The 20,773-nt window shown below is 42.6% G+C and overlaps 1 protein-coding gene across 1 annotated transcript in view; it reads left to right on the top strand.

Moving 5' to 3' along the window:
* Nucleotides 1–20,773, top strand: part of LCT (lactase) — a 32,243-nt gene that overhangs the window by 8,912 nt on the left and 2,558 nt on the right. Inside the window, exons 4-15 of the mRNA XM_038421263.2 lie at nt 922–1,024; nt 2,172–2,250; nt 2,992–3,700; nt 4,495–5,140; nt 7,449–9,011; nt 10,357–10,625; nt 10,842–11,132; nt 12,546–12,744; nt 13,674–13,876; nt 14,395–14,504; nt 16,433–16,567; nt 19,843–20,066. Of these exons, the coding sequence (XP_038277191.1) occupies nt 922–1,024; nt 2,172–2,250; nt 2,992–3,700; nt 4,495–5,140; nt 7,449–9,011; nt 10,357–10,625; nt 10,842–11,132; nt 12,546–12,744; nt 13,674–13,876; nt 14,395–14,504; nt 16,433–16,567; nt 19,843–20,066 (4,531 nt within the window). The remainder of the gene's footprint in view (nt 1–921; nt 1,025–2,171; nt 2,251–2,991; nt 3,701–4,494; nt 5,141–7,448; nt 9,012–10,356; nt 10,626–10,841; nt 11,133–12,545; nt 12,745–13,673; nt 13,877–14,394; nt 14,505–16,432; nt 16,568–19,842; nt 20,067–20,773) is intronic.

The following is a 20,773-nucleotide window of genomic DNA, read 5'->3' as shown; positions in this document are numbered from 1 at the left end:
AGAGCCAAGAACAGAAGACAGGATTCTGTAGTCCCCTGGCCACTTGACACTTCCTCCAGTTAACCCTTGCAGCTAGACCGAGCAAACGTTGTTGGTTGTTGAAACAATTTCTCAGCTAAGAGCTTTTTTTTGTTTTTTGTTTTTTTGATGAAAAATCACACCCACACCCCAAAACTTCAGTGTTTTGAAAATAAGTTTTCTTTTTTTTTCATTTAGCCCTTTTTGACCAGTCCTCCTCAAAAGCAGGGATGGAGACTGGTGCCAAATATCTCACCTCTCAATTCCTTCCCTTGTCCCACATGCCTTCCTTCAATCCCTTGAGCCTTTCACCTCCACTCTCCCAGGCACTAAGAGGTTTCCACCCCCCAAGCAGGCAAATGAGCCTTATATTCCCTGACTAGCGACCTCTTGAGCACTGAGCCACTTTTGTCTCTGTCAGGTCTGCCTTGGCCATAGACACTACTGCTGCTCTGAGCATCTTGCTTTACTGCCACATCTACTGCTTAGCATGAAGCTGAATGCAGAGCCCAGCAGCAACAGGAAATTGGGCAAGTCTGCCATGTGGTTTGGCAGAAATGCCCTGATCCCCTCATTCCTCTGGCTATATATGTTCCACCCCACAGTACCACCTGGAGACCTTCCAGGAAACAAGCCAGTTCTCAAAGTGAATACCCAAGGGTTAATATTGAATAGGCTGCATATAAGGGTGTGTATATATGTACATATTTTTTGTGGTACAAGCAATGCAAATTATTTTCACCCCCCTCTTGATTGTGTTAATCTGCCTTTAAACATTCTCATCCCTGACAATTTTGTAGGCATTCTATCAGGTTTTATATCCCATGTTGAAAATAATAAATGCCAAGCTTGTGCCTTTGCTTATCTCCTTCATACAGCTTGATGCCATTTTTTGTTTTACAGACTATCAAGGAGAATACAAACATTTTACTCTTTGGTTTAAAACTTCGTGAATGTAGCTCCATGAAAGAGAATCCATTTATACCAGTAGCTAGCATTTTCCAGGGTAAGTGACATGTTCAGAAGGAAGGATTCAGCTTCCAACTCTGCCAGAAACTTCCTGCAAGATATAGGGCAAGTTGCTTAATTGTAATGCCTCTGTTCCCCATTCGTCAAATGCAACTTAACATTTCCTTCTTCCCATCTTTTATCTGTTTTGTCTGCCTAAATTGTCTTACTGTTTGTACAATACCTTGTACAATGGGGCCCTGATTTTGGTTGGTTCCTTTAGTCTCCACTAAACAAGAAGTAATAATTATGGCCACATTTTGATTGAGCATCTGATCTAAACAATAAAGTTAATGTTTCGGGGATTCTGAATATAATCTTCCCAAGCAGGTAGTATTGGGAGAGGCAGTTTTTAACAGACTGGATTTCAAACCACGAGCTTATGTATATGATTTCTCCTGATGAAATGTGTGGTCATTTTCTTTAAATCTCTTTGACACATCTCTCATTCGTCATTCGCACAAATCTTTCAGCACAAAACACGCTCCCACAAGTCATCGGTTTAAGGTTTCTTAGAGCTGCCTGGAAAATGGAGCAGCTTGGTAAGCTGCCTTCCGGTGGAATCTAGAACCTTCCACACCCACCACTTCCATGATTAACTGCCAGCCTGTGCCTCTTCGCAGACAGAGCATTACTCCTCCAGAACCTCTCCCACATACCTGACTAACTGCCAGCCTGGAGGGCTATGCCAACAGTCATTTGGCTGAGTTGCACATACATCTACTAGAGTTTCATTAAAATTGCCAAGGTGCGGGAGGAGGGAGGACTCAGAGGGGAATGTAACTGCTGCTGTTTTACCAAATTGTACAAAACAAGGATCACTATTCTCACTCTCCCAAAGCAATCCTGAAATTGCCTGCCTGAAAGTGTTCTCCTTACCATAAACTTGAGTGCTTGCCATAAAGCCAAAGATAATCACTAGTTTTACTGTTTAGGTAAAAGGTGAGAATAAAAGAAGCTACAAAAAATGAGAATGGGATAACAATACAAAGTAGCTAAGGGAGAGGCTTTTATTGTAGCTAGTTAGCATTTAGACAAATCTATACGTACACAAGCATTTATCAGGTACATATCATGGGGAACTGACTTCTGATATTAGCCTCGTTTTCTTGCAACTGAGTTGTTTTTCTCTTCTTGTCTTTCAGCCATTAATCAAGACAAGGCATTGGCAATGGGATATGATGTTAATGAATTCTTAAACTACTCATCAGTTCATAAAATTAGGTACACAGTTTTTGTTCCTTAAGTGAAGTCTTGTAAACTCTCATGTCCTGTAGAAGACAGTGTACTAGACAGATGGTGTCCTAAAGCCTTTAATAAACATGCCGTGTCAAATCATCTTTAAATGCAGTTTCTTTTTAACTAGAAATGCTCTGAATTTCTTTCTTCTTCATCCATCGAGATTGCATCAGGACCAACAGAGTATCTTGTAATCCTGTAGAACCTGACCTCATCGCTACATCTTACAATAAAACATCTTCAAAAAGGCATTGCCATTCATGTGAGGGTAGTTGGATTATACACAAGTGTATATAGTAGCTGGCTCTGTACAGGGGGCCTTTGAGAACTGCAGTAGCATCATTCATTACTGTAAGTGCTTCACATTACAAATTTTGCCCTTGTGAGTTTCATGATCCACATAGTTAGTGAGTGCAGTGTTCATGGAGTTAATATGCGCCACAAAGGTTTTGTCTTCATCTTTGACTCGGGTGTAGTCAGACAGGACATATGCACTCAAAATGCTAGCTTAGAAATGTCGCCTGTGCAAGTCGGCAGAGTTAGTCAATTGTACACCAGGAGTGACAGACAATTGACCACTGGATTGATTGGAGCATTAAGATACCACAATGTAGATAGTATGTTTGACCTGAAAAAGAAATGAATGACTATTTATTAGCCTTATAGTCCGTAATAATGCCACCAATCATGACTATTTTAACTTTTTTTTTTTTTTTTAATTCCTAGACCCCATGTAGCTAATACGACTATCCAAAAAAGACTACAAGAGGGCCAGGCTGCTGCTGTTGCTCCTCTCTCCTCTTATCAAACAGTTTGGGAAACTTTTGCTAACCAGTCCGAATTGGAGAGAGACACTTTTTTGCATGATGTTTTCCCAAGTGGTTTCCTCTGGGGTACATCCACTGGTTCCTTTAATGTTGAAGGAGGCTGGGCCGAGGATGGAAAAGGAGAGAGTATTTGGGACTGGTTTGGGCACCAAGGTCATGTCCACATGAATCAGACCGCAAATGTGGCATGTGACAGTTACCACAAAACTGACTATGATGTTTATCTGCTCAGGGGTCTTCAGTCGAAGCTGTACAAGTTTTCTATATCCTGGCCCAGGATTTTTCCCACTGGCATTAGAAACAGCTTCAGCCTCCAAGGTGTAAATTACTACAACAAATTGATAAATAGCTTACTGGACTCTAATATTGAGCCCATGGTGACCTTGTTCCACTGGGACCTCCCACAAGCACTGCAAGATCTCGGTGGATGGCAGAATGAGAGCATTATTAATACTTTTGCAGACTATGCAGACTTCTGCTTTGCTACCTTTGGGGATCGGGTTAAATTTTGGGTTACCTTCCATGAACCTTGGGTCATTAGCTACGCTGGCTATGGCACTGGACAGCATCCCCCAGGAATCACTGATCCAGGAGTAGCATCTTATAAGGTACCCACAAAGAGGAGCTTGCATTCTTGGGGCTATTGTAGTTGTGCTTTTTCTTTGATTACATTCTGGTTTGTGTTGATTCAGTGACCTGGTGGTGGGGAAATCTCAAATGATCTGTATGTAAGGCCAGTGCGCTCTCATCAAGACATATCTGTCATGCAACATTTATAAGAAATCCGCTAATTAGCAAGGGCTAGATTGATGGGCAAATAAAAGGTTAATACTTAATTGTAGCAAAACTAAGAGAATTAATGTATTTGATTGTATCCCTCTCCTCCCAAAGCCCTTCTTGTCACATCATTTTAGGCTGGGATTTTCAAAGAGGCCAAAGGAAGTTGGATTTCAATGGGAGTCCAATTTGAAAAAAACAACCTTAGATTGCGAGACATTCAGGACAAGTACTATATCCTGCCATGTGTTTGCCACGTGCAGTGGCCTATACATAGAGAGAAAACTCCACTTGCAACTGAATTGAAGGTGTATCTGGGTTGGAATGTGGCAGCTTCTTAACATTTCTTGTCACAGCTATGAAATAGGTTGACTGAACTTCTTCAAACCTCAAAGCTTGTATCTGCATTTGGGGCTAAGGTGGCAGGAGAGATTTCTTTCTTCATTTGATTCAAACTAGTTTTATGTAGCACTTTCTATGAACTTGACTGGGGTTTTGTGTTGGATAGGAATGTTTAATATATAATATGTGTATGTATACACTTCATGTTTAAAAGTTCTTAAACTGCTGGCTACAAACCCGTGTGCAATGCTGTGACACACTTCCCGTCTTCTTTTCTCCCAAGGTGGCTCACTCAATTATTAAGGCGCATGCAAAAGCCTGGCACTTATATGATGACCGATATCGTTCCCAACAGCATGGTAAGGTGGGAATAGTGCTGAATTCAGACTGGGCTGAACCCAAGACCCCAACAAGTTCTGAGGATGTGAAGGCAGCTGAGCGCTACATGCATTTCATGCTAGGCTGGTTTGCTCACCCTATATTTGTTAATGGAGACTACCCAGATATCCTGAAGTCCCAGATCCAACAAAAGAACCAGCAGTGCTCTACCCCAGTTGCCATCCTCCCTTCATTTAGTGAGGAAGAGAAGTCCATAGTGAAAGGAACTGCAGATTTCTTTGGTCTTTCTCATTACACTTCCAGACTGATCAGCACTGCGGCTAATGACACTTGTCTTCCAGACTATGAGAATATTGTGAATTTTTCCCAACATGTTGATCCTTCTTGGCCACAGACTGCTTCATCTTGGATCAGAGTGGTCCCTTGGGGGCTGAGAAGGCTGTTGAAGTTTGTTTCCCAGGAATATACAGGGACTAGGATCCCAATTTACATAGCAGGGAATGGTGTGCCCACAGAAGATGGAGGGGATGTTATTAATGACACAAAGAGAATGGATTATTTCAGGCTGTACATCAACGAGGCTCTGAAAGGTATGCAGTATTTGTTTTTAAATGGTTGAATCAGAGGTGGGCAAACTACGGTGGCCCATGTGACCCTCCTGCCCGGCCCCTGAGCTTCTGGCCCAGGAGGCTCACCCCCGGCCCCTCCCCTGCTGCCCCGTCCCTCTCCCGCAGCCTCAGTGCACCACACTGCCGGGCGGGGCAGTCAGGAAGGAGAAGAGGGGTTGGATGGGGTGGCAGGGGGCAGTCGGGACTGGGGGTGGTGGATGGGGTAGGAATCCTGGGGGGGCCATCAGGGGATGGGGGGTTGGATGGGGCAGGAGTCCCGGGGGAGCCATCAGGGGGTGAGAAGTGGGGGGGGGGTCAGATAAGAGGCAGGGGCCTGGCTGTTTGGGAAGACACAGCCTCCCCTAACCAGCCCTCCATACCCTTCAGGCCAAAAAGTTTGCCTGCCTCTGGGTGAAATGTTCTTTAATTGGGTCAGTGTTTTCATTTTAACTTGTGACAACCAGTGAACATTCCCATTTGTGTGGTACCATTAAAGCTACATCCTCTTCCAACTGCAGCCACTAGATGTGACTTGATCCCACAGACCATGTCTGAATAGGTTTCTCGGACCCGAAGAAGAGCTCTGTATAAACTCAAACTTCTTTCACCAACAGAAATTGGTCTAATAATAGATATTACCTCACCCACCTTATCTCTCTATGTGCATACTATGTAAGGCAGACAACCTTGGGCCCAAACCTACAATGAGCTCTGTGGGAAAACCCTTGTCCCCATACAAAGCCATACTGAAGTTAATGTGGTACCAAGCGTCTGAATCCACCAGACTGGATCTCCTTGCAGGATCAGGGCCTAAGTGCAGAAGACTGGTATATCCCTGCCTGGAGTATGAAAACATCATTCACAAAAGTGTGTGTGGGGGGGGGGGTGTAAAGTGCTTTACAAAGCAGCTCAGTATCATTATCCCCAATTTACAATAACGACTGAAAGTTGTCCTCTGATAACTGCGACGGTGACCTACATAAAATGTTGGTCCAGTTACCAGTATGTAGGTGTCATGATAACCACTTGCATGATTTACAGTATTTAGCATCCATGTTGGTAACCTCCATAAAAAGGTTGAGGACTGAATGCACAAGGCAAGTGAACTACCCTCTGATCTGAGCAGAGATTCCCTTCTGGTTGTAGGTGGATGCACCTTGGTAGGGCAAGGTGAGGAAGCTGGCACTGCTGCCCCTACTATACATGTTCTATGGCTAATTAGAGGACTTCTTTCTTCAGGAAAGTTCAATCAGCACTGAATTTACATAACAGTTCTATCTAAATATAGTAGCAGGTCCATAAGAGAGCTGTATACTTGCAGTGGTTAGACACCTGACCTTCAAAATATAAGCATGTTGGCTTAGGAAGCAAGAGGCGAGAAGAAGGAATAAAAAGTGAGGGTTTGAAAGGAACAAATAGTCCTTAGGGACTTCATTCCCATTGATTTGTGAAGGGAGTTAGGCACCAAAGAGCCTCTTGTGCCTTTGAAAATCTCCCACATGGTAGCACAGCTCACCATGACTAGGTTGTTGGGCCATCTTATAGCTTGAGTTTTGAAACTATCTAAATCTATGCACATAGAAAACTAATTTGAATTTTCTCCCTCCCACCTCTTGTAAGTACAACAAATTGTGCCTTATCAATCATTGTTTTCAGTGATAAACAAGTTATAGATTACAGCCCTGGAAACACTTAGCCAGGGAGACTTGAGTTTTTTTTCTTAAATAAACAAGGAAAAGACCTAGGGGAAACGTATTCACAATATTAACATAGTTTCTTTTCTTTGAGCAAGTGCATCTCAAATTAAAAAAAAAATCAAAACAAAATATTTTTTAAAACTTTAATATTTTTAATTTCTAGGAACAACATGAAAAAATCATCACGCTCTACGTGTAATAAAAATACAGGATAGTGATACATTTATCACTGCCTCCTAGTGGTTGGTTTATAGAGAAAAGAAGTCCTGTTACAGAACAGAACAGAACTGCCAGGTGGCACATGGGCCAGGTGTTTTGGAGTCAAAAGATCCTAGATTCTGTCCTCCACGCAATATATGTTGACATAGATGACAACACTGATATATATCTGCACAGTACAGAGATTAATTACAATGTGTTATGGTTACTGGTGGTCTCAGATACATGAGAGGTTTTGGTCTTTAGCCTCATGGTGCATCCTTGGGTGTGTCACTGTTATCCTTGTTTGTTCCTTTGTGTAATATTGCTTATTGTCCAGAAAAATATTCAAAGTCTAACGTATTTCTCTTTTTTATTTTATTTTATTTTAACAGCTATAAGGCTAGATGCAGTTGATGTTCAGACATATATTGCCCGATCCCTGATTGATGGCTTTGAAGGCCCAATGGGTTATAGTCAACTATTCGGACTACATCACGTGAATTTTGAAGATGGCAACAGACAAAGGACACCAAAGGAGTCAGCATATTTCTTCTCCAGTGTTATTGAAAAGAATGGTTTCCCCAAAGAAGTCATGGACAGATCTTTTCAGTCACTGAGATGTGATTCACCCCCTCCACCAAGGTTACTTAGTTTACCAGCATCTGACGTACCTTCAAAGGCAAAGGTTGTATGGGAAAAATTCTCACCCCAAATTAAGTTTGAAAGGGACATGTACTTCTATGGAACCTTCCCAGATGACTTTAAATGGGGGGTGTCCTCCTCTGCCTACCAGATTGAAGGAGGTTGGGATGAGGATGGCAAAGGGCCTAGCATTTGGGATAACTTCACCCACATCCCAGGGAACATAAAAAATAATGAGACTGGAGATATAGCTTGTGATAGCTACAACAAACTAGCTGCAGATCTTTACATACTGACAGCTTTAAGGGTAAAGAGCTATCGCTTCTCTCTGTCTTGGCCTCGCATTTTTCCTAGTGGAAGAAATGATTCCATAAATAGCCACGGGGTTGATTATTACAACCGACTTATCAGTGGTTTGACTGCAAGAAATATCACTCCTATGGTCACTCTGCACCACTGGGATCTGCCTCAGGCTCTCCAGGACATTGGTGGCTGGGAGAACGATTTATTGATTGAACTTTTTGATAGTTTCGCAGACTTCTGTTTCCAGACTTTTGGAGACAGAGTAAAATTTTGGATGACCTTTAATGAACCCTTTGTCATTGCATGGGCTGGATATGGGTTAGGAGAGCTTCCACCAAATGTGAAGGATAATCCAGGTTATACTCCCTATAAGATTACACACACATTACTAAAAGCTCATGCCAGGGTTTATCATACATATGACCGTAAATACAGAGTCAGTCAGAAAGGGCTTATTTCTTTGAGCCTCAGTACTGAGTGGGTTGAACCAAAGACGCTGGATGATCCCAGAGATGTGGAAGCAGCAGATCGCTATCTGCAGTTTAATCTAGGGTGGTTCGCACACCCAATTTTCAAAAATGGGGACTACCCAGAGGCCATGAAATGGACAGTAGGGAACAGGAGTGAGCTACAGAACTTGCCATCCTCTCGTCTGCCTGCTTTCACAGCAGAGGAGAGAGAATACATCAGGGGCACAGCTGATGTCTTCTGTTTCAACACCTACACCTCCAAAATTATAAAGCATAAGACCACCAGGCTGAAACCATTCTCTTATGAGGATGACCAGGAGCGACTGGAGGAGGTTGATTCATCCTGGCCTACCTCAGCAATTACAGGAATGAGAGCTGTAGCCTGGGGTCTCAGGAGGCTGCTGAATTGGATTAAAGAGGAGTATGGCAATCCCCCAATTTACATAACTGAAAATGGGGTGGGAATACAGACCAAATCTGACATTGATGACACTAACCGGATATTTTACTACAAAACCTACATCGATGAAGCTCTGAAAGGTATTGGGGTTATTTACAGTAGTGCTAGCATGATGATGAAAGATTTCCACCATCATGGGCTCCAGGTCTGCTTTTTCTCCCAGTGAGGAATGTCTTTTGAAAGATAAGCATCCCTTGTCTTCCCTAACACACGAGTAACTGAAGGTGCTTAGAGTGAGATGTGCAGCTTGCCAAGTCTAAATTAGAGGTCACCCTTGAAATAGTTTTACAAAACAAAAATCGAGCTTTCTTAGCTCCTCTATGCTCACCTTCCCTTCTTGTTCATTTACCCTTCTTTCCCTTCTCTTATGCCATGCTGGCTGATGCTTCTCGGATGGATATATTGAGTCAGACTCAAATAGCTAGCAATTACCATCCAGTGGTGGTTCTGAATTAGGAAGCTTTCACTGCTATTGTCCATTCCATCAGCTGCAAAGATAGCTTAAACAGCATGACAGGTTTCAGAGTAGCAGCCGTGTTAGTCTGTATTCGCAAAAAGAAAAGGAGTACTTGTGGCACCTTAGAGACTAACAAATTTATTTGAGCATAAGCTTTCGTGAGCTACAGCTCCGATGAAGTGAGCTGTAGCTCACGAAAGCTTATGCTCAAATAAATTTGTTAGTCTCTAAGGTGCCACAAGTACTCCTTTTCTTTTTGCTTAAACAGCATGTTGGGGATTCCCATGGTTTGGGGGAATCTCCAGGTGTGAAAAAACCAGCCTGTACCTCCGCAGACCCCATGGTGTAAGTGTGTCAGAGGAGAAGGGGAATTGTCTAAAAAATGCTGAATTGCTGCAGCTAGGCATCATTTAGTGCAGCCTTGAGGATCTGGGGCATGGAGCCTTGATTTTTCTATGCACAGGCCTTAATGGGGAAAAGGGGAGTTGATGATGATTTTAACTGAAGTAACTAACCTAGAGATGACCCTACGCCATGACTCTCAGCTCTGGACTTTGAGAGAAAGTTTAGGGGTGTTCAAATTCAGGGTCTGGTCTTTTTTTCCTCCCATCCCTAAACTAGAACAAACAGAAAAGACACTGGAACCTTCATTATCTTCTGATAATGCCAATTGGTAAACAGGCTGTAATGTACTGACTTTGTGTATGTGCTAGTGTCCTCTAGGTACTGGCCCATTCAAATAGAAAGGGGTTCTAAAGCTTCTAGCTAAGGAAGGTCTCCTTTAGCTCAAAGACGAGGCTTCTAATCCCACTTCCTGAAGGGGTGTATGATTCATCTAGTGTTCGTGTTCACACGTGAATCCTTTGCAATACATTATAGTTTATATTAGGATACTTCACTGATACTGTTCTATCACATATGTTGTCCAAGCAACTGTTTTTGTTGCTGTTTTTTAAAATCTTTTTCAGCCTACAAGTTGGATGGCGTTAATCTTCGAGGATACGTTGCTTGGTCTCTCATGGACAACTTTGAATGGTTGCATGGTTACAGCGTCAGGTTTGGACTGCACCAAGTTGATTTTGAAAATCCAAACAGGCCCAGGACCCCCAAACGCTCTGCTGTGTACTATGCTGAAGTCATACGTAACAACGGGATCCCATTACCAAAAGAGGATGAATTTTTATATGGGGAATTTCCAAAGAATTTTTCATGGAGCGTAGCAACCTCAGCATATCAGGTTAGGAGATCATAATGCCATCTGTGTATTATCAGTGAACAATGGATTATTTTCAGAGGACACTCAAAGCTTTCATAAAATTGGGATATAGTAAAATTGGAGGAACTTATAATAGCTAATATCAGATGGGGGAACACAAAGACACTTAAGAATAAGTATGTCCTAAAATGGGGATTTAACTTCAAAATCAGGAGATGACTTTTTATATAATTATAGATTGAAGGAGCCTGGAGAGCAGATGGAAAAGGACTTAGCATTTGGGACCAGTTTGCTCATACTCCCTTGAAAATTAGCAATGATGAAAATGCAGATGTAGCTTGTGACAGCTACCACAAGCTCGAGAAGGACTTGGCTAGTCTGAAAGCTCTCCAAGTGTCTCACTATCGCTTTTCAATCTCCTGGCCCCGTGTTCTCCCAGATGGAACTACAAAGCATGTTAACGAAGCTGGATTAAACTACTATGAGAGGCTTATTAATGCTCTCCTTGCATCTAATATTAAACCTCAGGTAAACATCTATATATAATAAGATTTCAGGATTGTCACTGCCTGCGTGTGTCCTTTTGAAGCATAGAATGTCTGTTGTCAGTGTGAAGCAATGGACACAGCTATGAGCATGGTTGAGAGGTCGTTTTTTGTTGGGTTTTTTTTGTTTTTTTTTTAGGATATTACCAGGTTCAATCATCGTTGGTATTTGCGGTCTGTTACAATCTAATTTTTCAGTTTTTTTCAGCCATATTGGGCTTTTTTATGCATATGACTTTACACTTGTATGACAGTACAGACTTTCCAGCCCTACATTTTTATGATTCTATTTGCTGAAGTCACCTCAAGAGGTCATCTTGTCCAGCCTCCCACTCAGGCCACCATGATAGCTGTTTTCTCTCACTTTTTCTTAAAAACCTGGAGTGTGTGGGGGATTCCCTAGGTTACCTATTCCAGTTCTTAATTACCCTTTTAGTTAGAAAATTGTACCCAATACCTAACTTCAGTCTTCACTGCAGCAAATAATGATGCTTGGACTGTGAATCCCATAAAAAGCTGTTAATAACCGTTTGATACCAAAAATAAAATTTTTCATTCTCTCAAATTGCCATGTGCAATCGTCCCTGAGTCCCGGTCCTAAGAGTTGCTGAACTCGCTCAATTTTTATGGACTTCAGGGGGAGTTGAGGTTGTTCAGAAGTCTTGCAGGATTGGCCTATCTTTGTAAATAACGGAATCAAAGTTTATTTTCCCCTTCAATCGTTAAGCACGTGAATGTCTCAGCCTAGCAAAAAATAGGAATTTTCTTTAAAAGGGTAAAGAGAAACCATATATTGTGTTTTTTCCAGCTGCAATCCTTGTGGTGTGAAAAGTGGGGCTGAGAAGAGATGCTTGATACTCAGGGAAACTTGGTGTTTTTTTTTGTTTTTTTGTTTTTTTTTAAATCCCTAAATTTTATAAGGCTATCAATTCACAGTCTTGTATTGGGCAGGTGCGGGGAGGGGAGGGGAGGTACCAGATTCTAATTAGCTTATTTTGACAGTTCCAAAACTGGTATAGTCATCCACTTGGGTCCATCACTGGGCTATTGTGACTATTAACTACATTAAGGATCAAATCCAAACCTGGCACAAATAAGTGCATCTCCAGGGCTGGATTTTTCCCAGTATCTGAAAAGACTGTAGAAGAAATGAGTAGTAGTATTTGTTATATTAGTGACCACTGTATTGAGCTGTGCACAATACAGGCTTTGGGAGACTCCCTTTATGATACAAATCAATTAATGTAACTGCCTGTCAGTCAGCGATAGTCATGTGATGATAAATGCAGGCTTTTGTAAGTAAAGTTATGTCCTTTTGTCCATTTCCTCATGAATGAGAGTGAATCAGTGGTTATCTCAAAAGTAGCTAGTGATGTTTGTAACTCTCTCTACATAGGTAACTATTTACCACTGGGACCTCCCACAGGCCCTGCAGAATGTTGGCGGGTGGGAGAATGAAACTATAGTTCAGAGATTTAAAGAATATGCTGAGTTACTTTTCCAGAGGCTGGGAGATAAAGTGAAATTTTGGTTAACCCTCAATGAACCCTATATAATCGCAAATCTTGGCTATGGCTATGGCACATCTGCTCCAGGTATGGCTACTGTCTTTAAGCTGTGTTCTCTGGTGTGAGTGAGAAGGAATTTCATGGTTATTCAGGAGACAAAGGATGCTCTTATGGTTAAGGCACTGGATTGGGACTCAAAAGTTCAATTCCTGGGTCTACCACAGACTTTCTTTGTGTTCTTGGGCAAATCACTTTTATGTGTCTCTGCTTCAGTTCCTTAGCTGAAAAATTGAGTTAGTTTATATTGGGAGTTTCCAAAGAACTTTTCATGAAATATTCCTTCTGCAACACATCAGATTGGGAAATGACAATGTGAAGTACTAGTGGACAATCAAATGTGTATGCAGAAAACACACGGGTTTTATAAAATTGGAGTTTGTAAAGTTTTACTTAATAGGGGTATTGCAAGAATAAAATCGGTTCTTGTGAGTACTAGATAGGGTGATCAGATAGCAAGTGTGAAAAATTGAGATGGAGGTGGGGGGGGTAACAAGTACCTATATAAGACAAAGCCTTGAATATCAGGACTGTCCTTATAAAACTGGGACATCTGGTCACCCTAATACTAGAGTACTGAGGGCCATATAATTATCCAGAGAGACAGGACCATATAGTACCTCCTGTGGAGACACCTGCATGTGAGGTATGGAACCTCTGCAGTGCATATGCATCACATCCTTGAAATCATCCCCTCGTGGGAGAGTGAGACCTGTAGCTTCCTCACATCATGGATCTCTAGGAAGGGAAGAGTTTCCCTCAATCCTGTGGAAAGAGATTCTCTGTGTGTGTTGTTTTGGACCCCTCTGCCCTGAAGTTTGGCCCCTGCGGTGCCAGATGAGATGGCGTTTGTTCTTTTACTGGCAGTTCTAGTTGTTCTTTATATGTTACTCTGCTCGAAACAAAGGCTTGGTTGTGAGAGCAGCCCTGTCTCACCTCATGAATTGCTCTCTCTTCAGGAATCTTTTCTAGACCAGGTAAAGCTCCTTACATAGTAGGGCATAACTTAATAAAGGCCCATGCTGAAGTCTGGCATCTGTACAATGAAACCTACCGTCCTAAACAAGGAGGATTAATCTCCATTACCATTAACTCTGACTGGGCTGAACCAAGAAACCCTCACAAGCAGGAAGATACTGACGCTGCGAGGCGATATGTGCAGGTACGCAGGAGATCTCACCAATACATCCTTTACTCTTTCTCACTCCCATTTTCCTAATCCCATAGTTACTATGATGCAGAGATGCCTTGACCTGGATCGCTGCCTTACCATTTTCTAGCAGATTGTTGCAGTGAACCAAGCCTAACACTGAGGCTGTCAATATCTTTTTCATATACCAATAGTTTTAATTGTGTAGAACCTCCTTAAGATTTTTTTTGTCTCCCAGGGACACCCATACTCTCCTTGATAACACCCTGTAGCAGAGCAATTATACAGTAAGCAGCAGAGAAGAGCCAAAATAGAAATACAACACTACAGCCTTGTTGTTCTTACTGATAACATAACGCTCTTCCCTGTGTCTCTGTTTGCTCATTCATTTTAAGTTGCCAGTAAATGGTACGGCACAAATTTTGCCATTGGCTAATAGAATATTAGTTCATGGCATTCTTGCATGGCATTCAGTTGGTGATGCGTTATTTTAACCCTCCCCCATCCTCTTTCTTATTTTCTTGGCTTAGTTTTATGGTGGTTGGTTTGCTCATCCCATTTTCAAAAACGGTGATTACAATGAAGTGATGAAAATGAGAATACGGGAGCGCAGCCTGGCCCAAGGGCTCAGCAAATCACGGTAAGCGCCTGGGAATATATTTGCTCATGTCTTGTTAACTTCCATCTTGCAAAGTTCCACTGTCCTGGTAAGGATGTGTGGACTGGTAAATATTCATGATTATTTTAAAGCTGGGTGAAGTAGTTACAATAAATTTGCAGTGACTCTTATTCCTGAGGTATTGTGTTACAGTGGTTAAATCAGTGGCTTCACTGTAACTGATCCTTGGGTTCAATTCTAAATTAGTGACTGGTGCCTCCACCTAAAAATTTCCAAGTGACAAACAATATCTAAGGCAGGTGCAGTGCCAGTAAAACTCAGTAGGCAAACTACCTTCAGAGTGTCATATTTATTATGAAAGGATGGGGAGGATAAAGGATGGGGATTCAGGGTTATGATGATAAATCATATGAACCATTTTCCCTTTAAAATAAACCTGGCTAAGACAAGGAACATTTGGTAGCCTGCTTAGTTCTGCAGTGGTGGGATCCCAGCAGTGTCTCCTAATCTGTAGTAACTCACATCTTCTCTACTATATAGTCTAGTTGTTACCTAGCAGTGGTTTAAAAATTAACTCTAGCAATAACATTTTCGTTTGTTTGCTGTCCAAGATGTGAAGAATGCCCCTAACACTCTGTAACCTCTCTCTTTGTTATATGACTACAGTGGTGTTAACTGGTCACTCTATCTAGAATGGTCCCTTAGAATATGTGCTAGCTACTTACGCTAAACAATCTGCTCTACCATGCATTTAGCTGTGGTGCTCCAAATACCTTTTCCCAGACCCAAAGAAGAGCTCTTTGTGGCTTGAAAGCTTATGTCTCTCACCAAAAGATATTAATGTACCCATCTTGTCTCCTTTAAGAAGGATAGCTTTGTCATGGTCAATCCCTTCCCGCTTGCACCAATTCACTGGTGTAGCTCAATCCATTATTCAAGAACACCAAATAAACTTGTATAAAAAAGTGCTCACCATCTGTACACAGGATTAAGTCTGACCTGTTTTGTGTTGAGTATTTTACCTACTTGATTTATGGCCTATGTAAATACAATCTGTTAATTCTGTAAATGAGCGAATGGAGAGGATATGGGATAAATGAATTTATTATCTTAATTAAATACATCTATAGGAGTTGCTGTATTGCCCTAGAAAGTTCTTTTGCTTTTGGGTTTAATGTTAAAACTATTTCTGCACATCTCATTTGCAAACCAAACAAACTTCGGGAAAATCACTTTCTTCAAGAGCTTCTTTGGGATAATGACACAAACAGGCAGCTCAAAATTGTACATATGATGCCCTGCAATGGAAGATGTAATGCTCCTATTCAGATGCATTGAGTGTTGCTTTCAACTGCTCTTAAAAGTGATATGTTATATTGATCAGCTGGGAAAAATTGAAGCCTGGTGACTCAAGAAACTTAGTTCAAAGGCATCAGTCTGGCCAGATGGTACATGATTCCATTTTGCTATCACAGCTTTATCCTGCGATGTTGGGAGAAACATCAAACTTCTGTGCTGCAGATTACCTTCCCTTTTTCCAGAGTCTGGCTACACCCTGGCCAACCTGGTGAATCTCTTCACTTTCATAGCATGGTGTAGCGAAACTGGCAGAGCTTGCACTTGAGCTGTTCAGTATTTCTGATCATTTACCTCTGAAAAGGTAAAGGAATGTTTGCTGATAAAATCTGGTCTTGAAGAATTGCTTAGCATGCTCTGGAAAAGGTGTGGTTTGGTGTCTGTAGCACGTTAATGCTTAAGTTCTGTTGCCAGCTCAGGAAGGAGTGTGTCCTAGTGGTTGGAGCAGATTCTTGTGTTCAAGTTCCATTTCTGCCACTGTCTCACTTTGGGCAAGTCTCTCAGTATTCCAGTCAATAAAATTGGTATTACGATGCTTACATCAGACTTTTAAATTGAATTTTAATCTTTCTTGTTTTTCCCTTTTAATGCAGACTCCCAGAATTTACTGAAAGTGAAAAGCAGAGAATTAAAGGCACATTTGATTTCTTTGGTTTCAATCATTATACCACAATATTGGCATACAACTTAAACTATGCTTCTGCCATCTCATCCTATGACGCTGATAGGTAAGACATAAGCATAAAGTTATAGTCAAATAACACACACTTCTGGAGCCTGTACCAATATGATCAATGTTAAACATTAAAAATTAACTTGACAAGCTAAAAAACAAACTTGACTTTTAGATCCCCAGGACTTGGGCTAGTAAAATATTCATTGGGTCAGAAGTTTGGGTATTGCCCAAAATTCAGGGAATAAATGTGATACTTGCTGCCCTTGCTCCATCGTCACAAGCTTATGACACTGAATTTTTAGCAAGCACAGTTAAGAACAGAACCACTAATAAAGGAAAATGTGTTAGTCTACTCACATTTTTATATCAACTTCTGACCATCTTGAAAACGATATCTTCATAGACTCTGGCTTTTGAGATGGCAGACTATACTGGTTTCTAGATACTTAATAGTTGTCTTTTTTTAAATGTGTGTTTGTCATGATGGAATTCGTGTACCAACTACAGTATGATGCTTTAAGGGTGAAACAACTTAAATACTAAACATATATAAAGCTTCTTCTTTTAATATTAAAATAACCACCTGGCCTAGTTTTATATTTAATAGATTAGCAAATACAGGCTGCTTTTAACAACTTTTTTGGTGTATAGGAGGGGGAAGTACTGATAATTTTCCTCTCCACGTATAGTCCCACATAAATAGCTGCTTTGTCATCTGTGTATGGAGAGCGTTTTGGAAATAATGCCCATAACTTCAGTGAGAGTTGGGTATAAACTCCCCTGGATGACAGGGAAACCGAGATCAGAGAACCACATTCTCTGATGAAGGAGGTTTTACACCTAGGGTGACCAGATCGCAAGAGTAAAATATCAGCACACATGAGTAGGGTGGGGCAGCCACAGGCGCACAGCCCTGACCGGAGCCATGGGGGAGGGAGGCATAGAGCCCTAGGAAGCTGCGAAGGGGGCTGCAGCCCTCAACACAAACCATAGGGCAGGGGCTCATGGCCCCAGCTCCAGACCCCAGCTGAAGCCGCAGTGCAGGGGTGCATGATCCCAGTCCCAGCCCCGGCCGCGCTGCTAGATCAGCCCAACTGACAGTCACCTCACCTCCCAGCAGGGCCGGTGAGTGCAGCCATGGGATGGGACAGGGCATAGGCGAGTGATGTCAGGGAGGTCTGAGGGGGGTGCTGGGCTGTGAGGGGGCAGAGGGCACTTGGGGAGGTTTGTGTGTTTTGGAGTGCTGGGTAGTGGGGGAGATCTGTGTGTCGGGGCACTGGGCTGTGTGGGGCACTGTGTAGTTGTGGTGGTGGGGCTGTGGAGAAGGACACTGGGGAGGGGGAGATCTGTGTGTGTTTGGAGAACTAGGGTGTGTGGGGTGGTTGGCAGTTGTGGGGCACACTGACAGCACAGGGCCAGGCAGACCAATGTGCATCTGGCCATGCCCATTGCCCCTGGCTGAGCCTCCCCCCGCCCACCTCTAGAGAGCTGGGGCAGGGGAGGAGATGCGGGGGGGGGGTCCGGGCGGTGCTTATCTGGTGCGGCTCATGGGAAGCGGCAGACAGGTGCCTCTGGCTCCTAGGGGAAGGAGCAACCAGGGGGCTCTACACATGGCTTGTGCCTGCAGGCCCTGCCCCCGCAGCTCCCATTGGCCACGGTTCTGGCCAATGGGAGCTGCGAAGCCGGTGCTCGTGGTGGACGCAGCACGCGAAGACTTTCCTGATCAACCCTCCACCTAGGGCCTGCAGGGTCCTGCCAGCCACTTCCCGGGAACTGCATGGAGCCAGGAAGGGAGCTTGCCCGCTAGGTGACCAGTCCAACCCCGTGCCAAATATCTGGACATCTGTAGGGACATGGGATAAACAGCTAAATATCGGGACAGTCCTGATTTTTGTCAGAACATCTAGTCACCCCAATTCCCGTTAGAGTTATGGGAATTATCTACGTATATGGAGAGGAAAATAAATTACCAGCATCACTCCTGCTATCTGTGAAAAGTTAATCACTGCCTTAAACTACATCAAACTGGACTTGGAAAGAGCTCTCAACAAGCAAGCATGACGATGGGAGCACATCACATAGATGGGAGGATCTTTAGAGCTCATAAGCATCCTCCACAAATGATTTAAAAGACTGCAGAAAAACCCTGTCAAATTTGGTACTCTCTGTGTTTTATGTCTATTTTTTGCTTTTATGGGTTTTAATCGGCTGTACATAGAAATTCCCCTGAACTCAGTAGCTTTCTGAAGCCTGCCCATATCTCTGAAGCTTGAACCCTTCTGTAATTTTAACCAAAAACTATATACACTATGGATTCAGTCCTGCATTGTTTATGTCCCCAAAATTGCCATTGACATACAAGGAATGCAGGATTGAACGCACACTCTCTTGGAGGTTCTAAAGTATTTAGCTGTACATGTTTAGAACCTCCAAGAGAACACTAAAACTAGACTGGATTATTTTAGGGTTAGGGTTAGCACTTGACATAGCTTAAGCCAGTGGCTCTCAGGCTCTTTCAAGGTGGACCACATCTTCATAGACTAGTGAGGTTCATCTCCCCCCACCCAATCAGATCACCCCTCATTCTCAAGGCCACCCCAGCAACTGCTTACCTGGGGAAAAGTAATGCTAGAGGAAAGTTATTGTGGTACTGTCTTTAATTTTGTTCTTTGTCCCACCTTTTGCAAGCCAATTCTCTTTTTTAGGTTTTTATTTCACCCCCATATTGTGTGTCATGCCCCCTCCCACCCCCCCCAAATTAAAACAAAAATCAGTTGCTCTGTTTCTCTCTCTCTCTCTCTCTCCTCTCAGGCTCCTTTCCTTTCCTTCCACCTGGTGGTTCTCTCAACCTTCAAATGCTACCCAGTTCCCTGCTTCCCTTCATTTCTGCTGTCTTGCCAATGCTACCTAGGTCTCTTCTCTCTTAGTGTGCTGCCTGATTTCCCTGCTTCCCTGAACATTCTCCTCTCCCGGGGACAGGTCTTGGTCATGACTGCTAGCTTCAGTCCTATTGCTGCTTCTGTTGTTTCAGTCCCGAAGACCCAGAAGTTGAAGGATAGAATTTGTCTGGCAGCCATTCATGTGATCTATTAATATTTCTTGTTCATAAAGTTATCCCAAGCACTTCTATAGAGCATATACTGTTGAATCTGAGACAGTAAGCTCTTCAGGGCTTGTACAGGACCTAACACAAAGCCCTGACTAGAACCTCTAGGCACTGCTGTAATACAAATAAATAATAATGTACAATTTGATCCTTGACCTAAGCTGTTGGAGTTGGCAGAATAAGGTGTTTTATTGTTGTTGCATTCTGATTCTCCTCCACAGAGGGGTAGCTTCAGTAACAGACTGGAGCTGGCTGGGCTCTGGTTCCTTCTGGTTAAAGGTGACCCCCTTTGGCTTCAGAAAGATCCTGAGGTGGATAAAGGAAGAGTATGATAACCCTCCAATTTACGTTACTGAGAATGGGATTTCTGAACGTGGAAACCTAGGCCTCAATGACACTTGGCGAATACACTACTACAAGAGCTACATTAATGAAGCGTTAAAAGGTACAGGTTCCTTCATCCCAACCTGACGAGAGCAGTACTTCTGATCAGAACTATGCTTTCATATTTTAACAGGAAACCTGTAACGTAGTGCTCGTTCTTTGTTCAAGTAACATTGGCATCATCAAGGTTCTTGGGTCTTGTCTCTCAGCAGTCCCAATCTCCTGTGCCCATTGATTGCAGAGGCCAAATACTAGGGGCTCTAGCCCTCCACAAGCAATTGACTCAGTACAGAATTAAGACCAATAACTTCAAGCACTTGCCACCTAATTCTGGACTTTTGTTCTTTGCCCCTATATGTTGCATCATACTTTGTTTGTCTATGATGTAACTAATCACAACTGCAGAGAGACAGTTTCTCTTTTCTTCAGATTTCCCTGATGGAGCACTAAGCATTGCTGTGTATGAGACTGGCACCACCAACTACACCATGTACGTGCATTACTACTGCAGTGTACTTAGCCTCCAGTGCTCCTCAGTGAGCTAGGCCCTTGTTCAAACTCCCAGCTATTGTGCCAGTTTGCTTTGCCATTCAGAACTGTTGTTCACAGTAGCTTGTGGTTTAATTGTCTGCCCAAAGGATGGCTTGAAGAGAATTAAGATCAGTTGTCATGTTGCTATTTAACACCTCATCTGTGTAAACACATACTAGCCTATAGTCAGTACTACCTGCTGTTGTTTAATGTTATTATAGTTATGGGCAACTGGGA

The sequence above is a fragment of the Dermochelys coriacea genome, chromosome 11 (genome assembly GCF_009764565.3).
Source record: "Dermochelys coriacea isolate rDerCor1 chromosome 11, rDerCor1.pri.v4, whole genome shotgun sequence".
In the NCBI taxonomy this organism is placed as follows: Eukaryota; Metazoa; Chordata; order Testudines; family Dermochelyidae; genus Dermochelys; species Dermochelys coriacea.
Note: the sequence above shows the minus strand (reverse complement) of the source record. Positions and strands in the feature narration are given on the sequence as shown.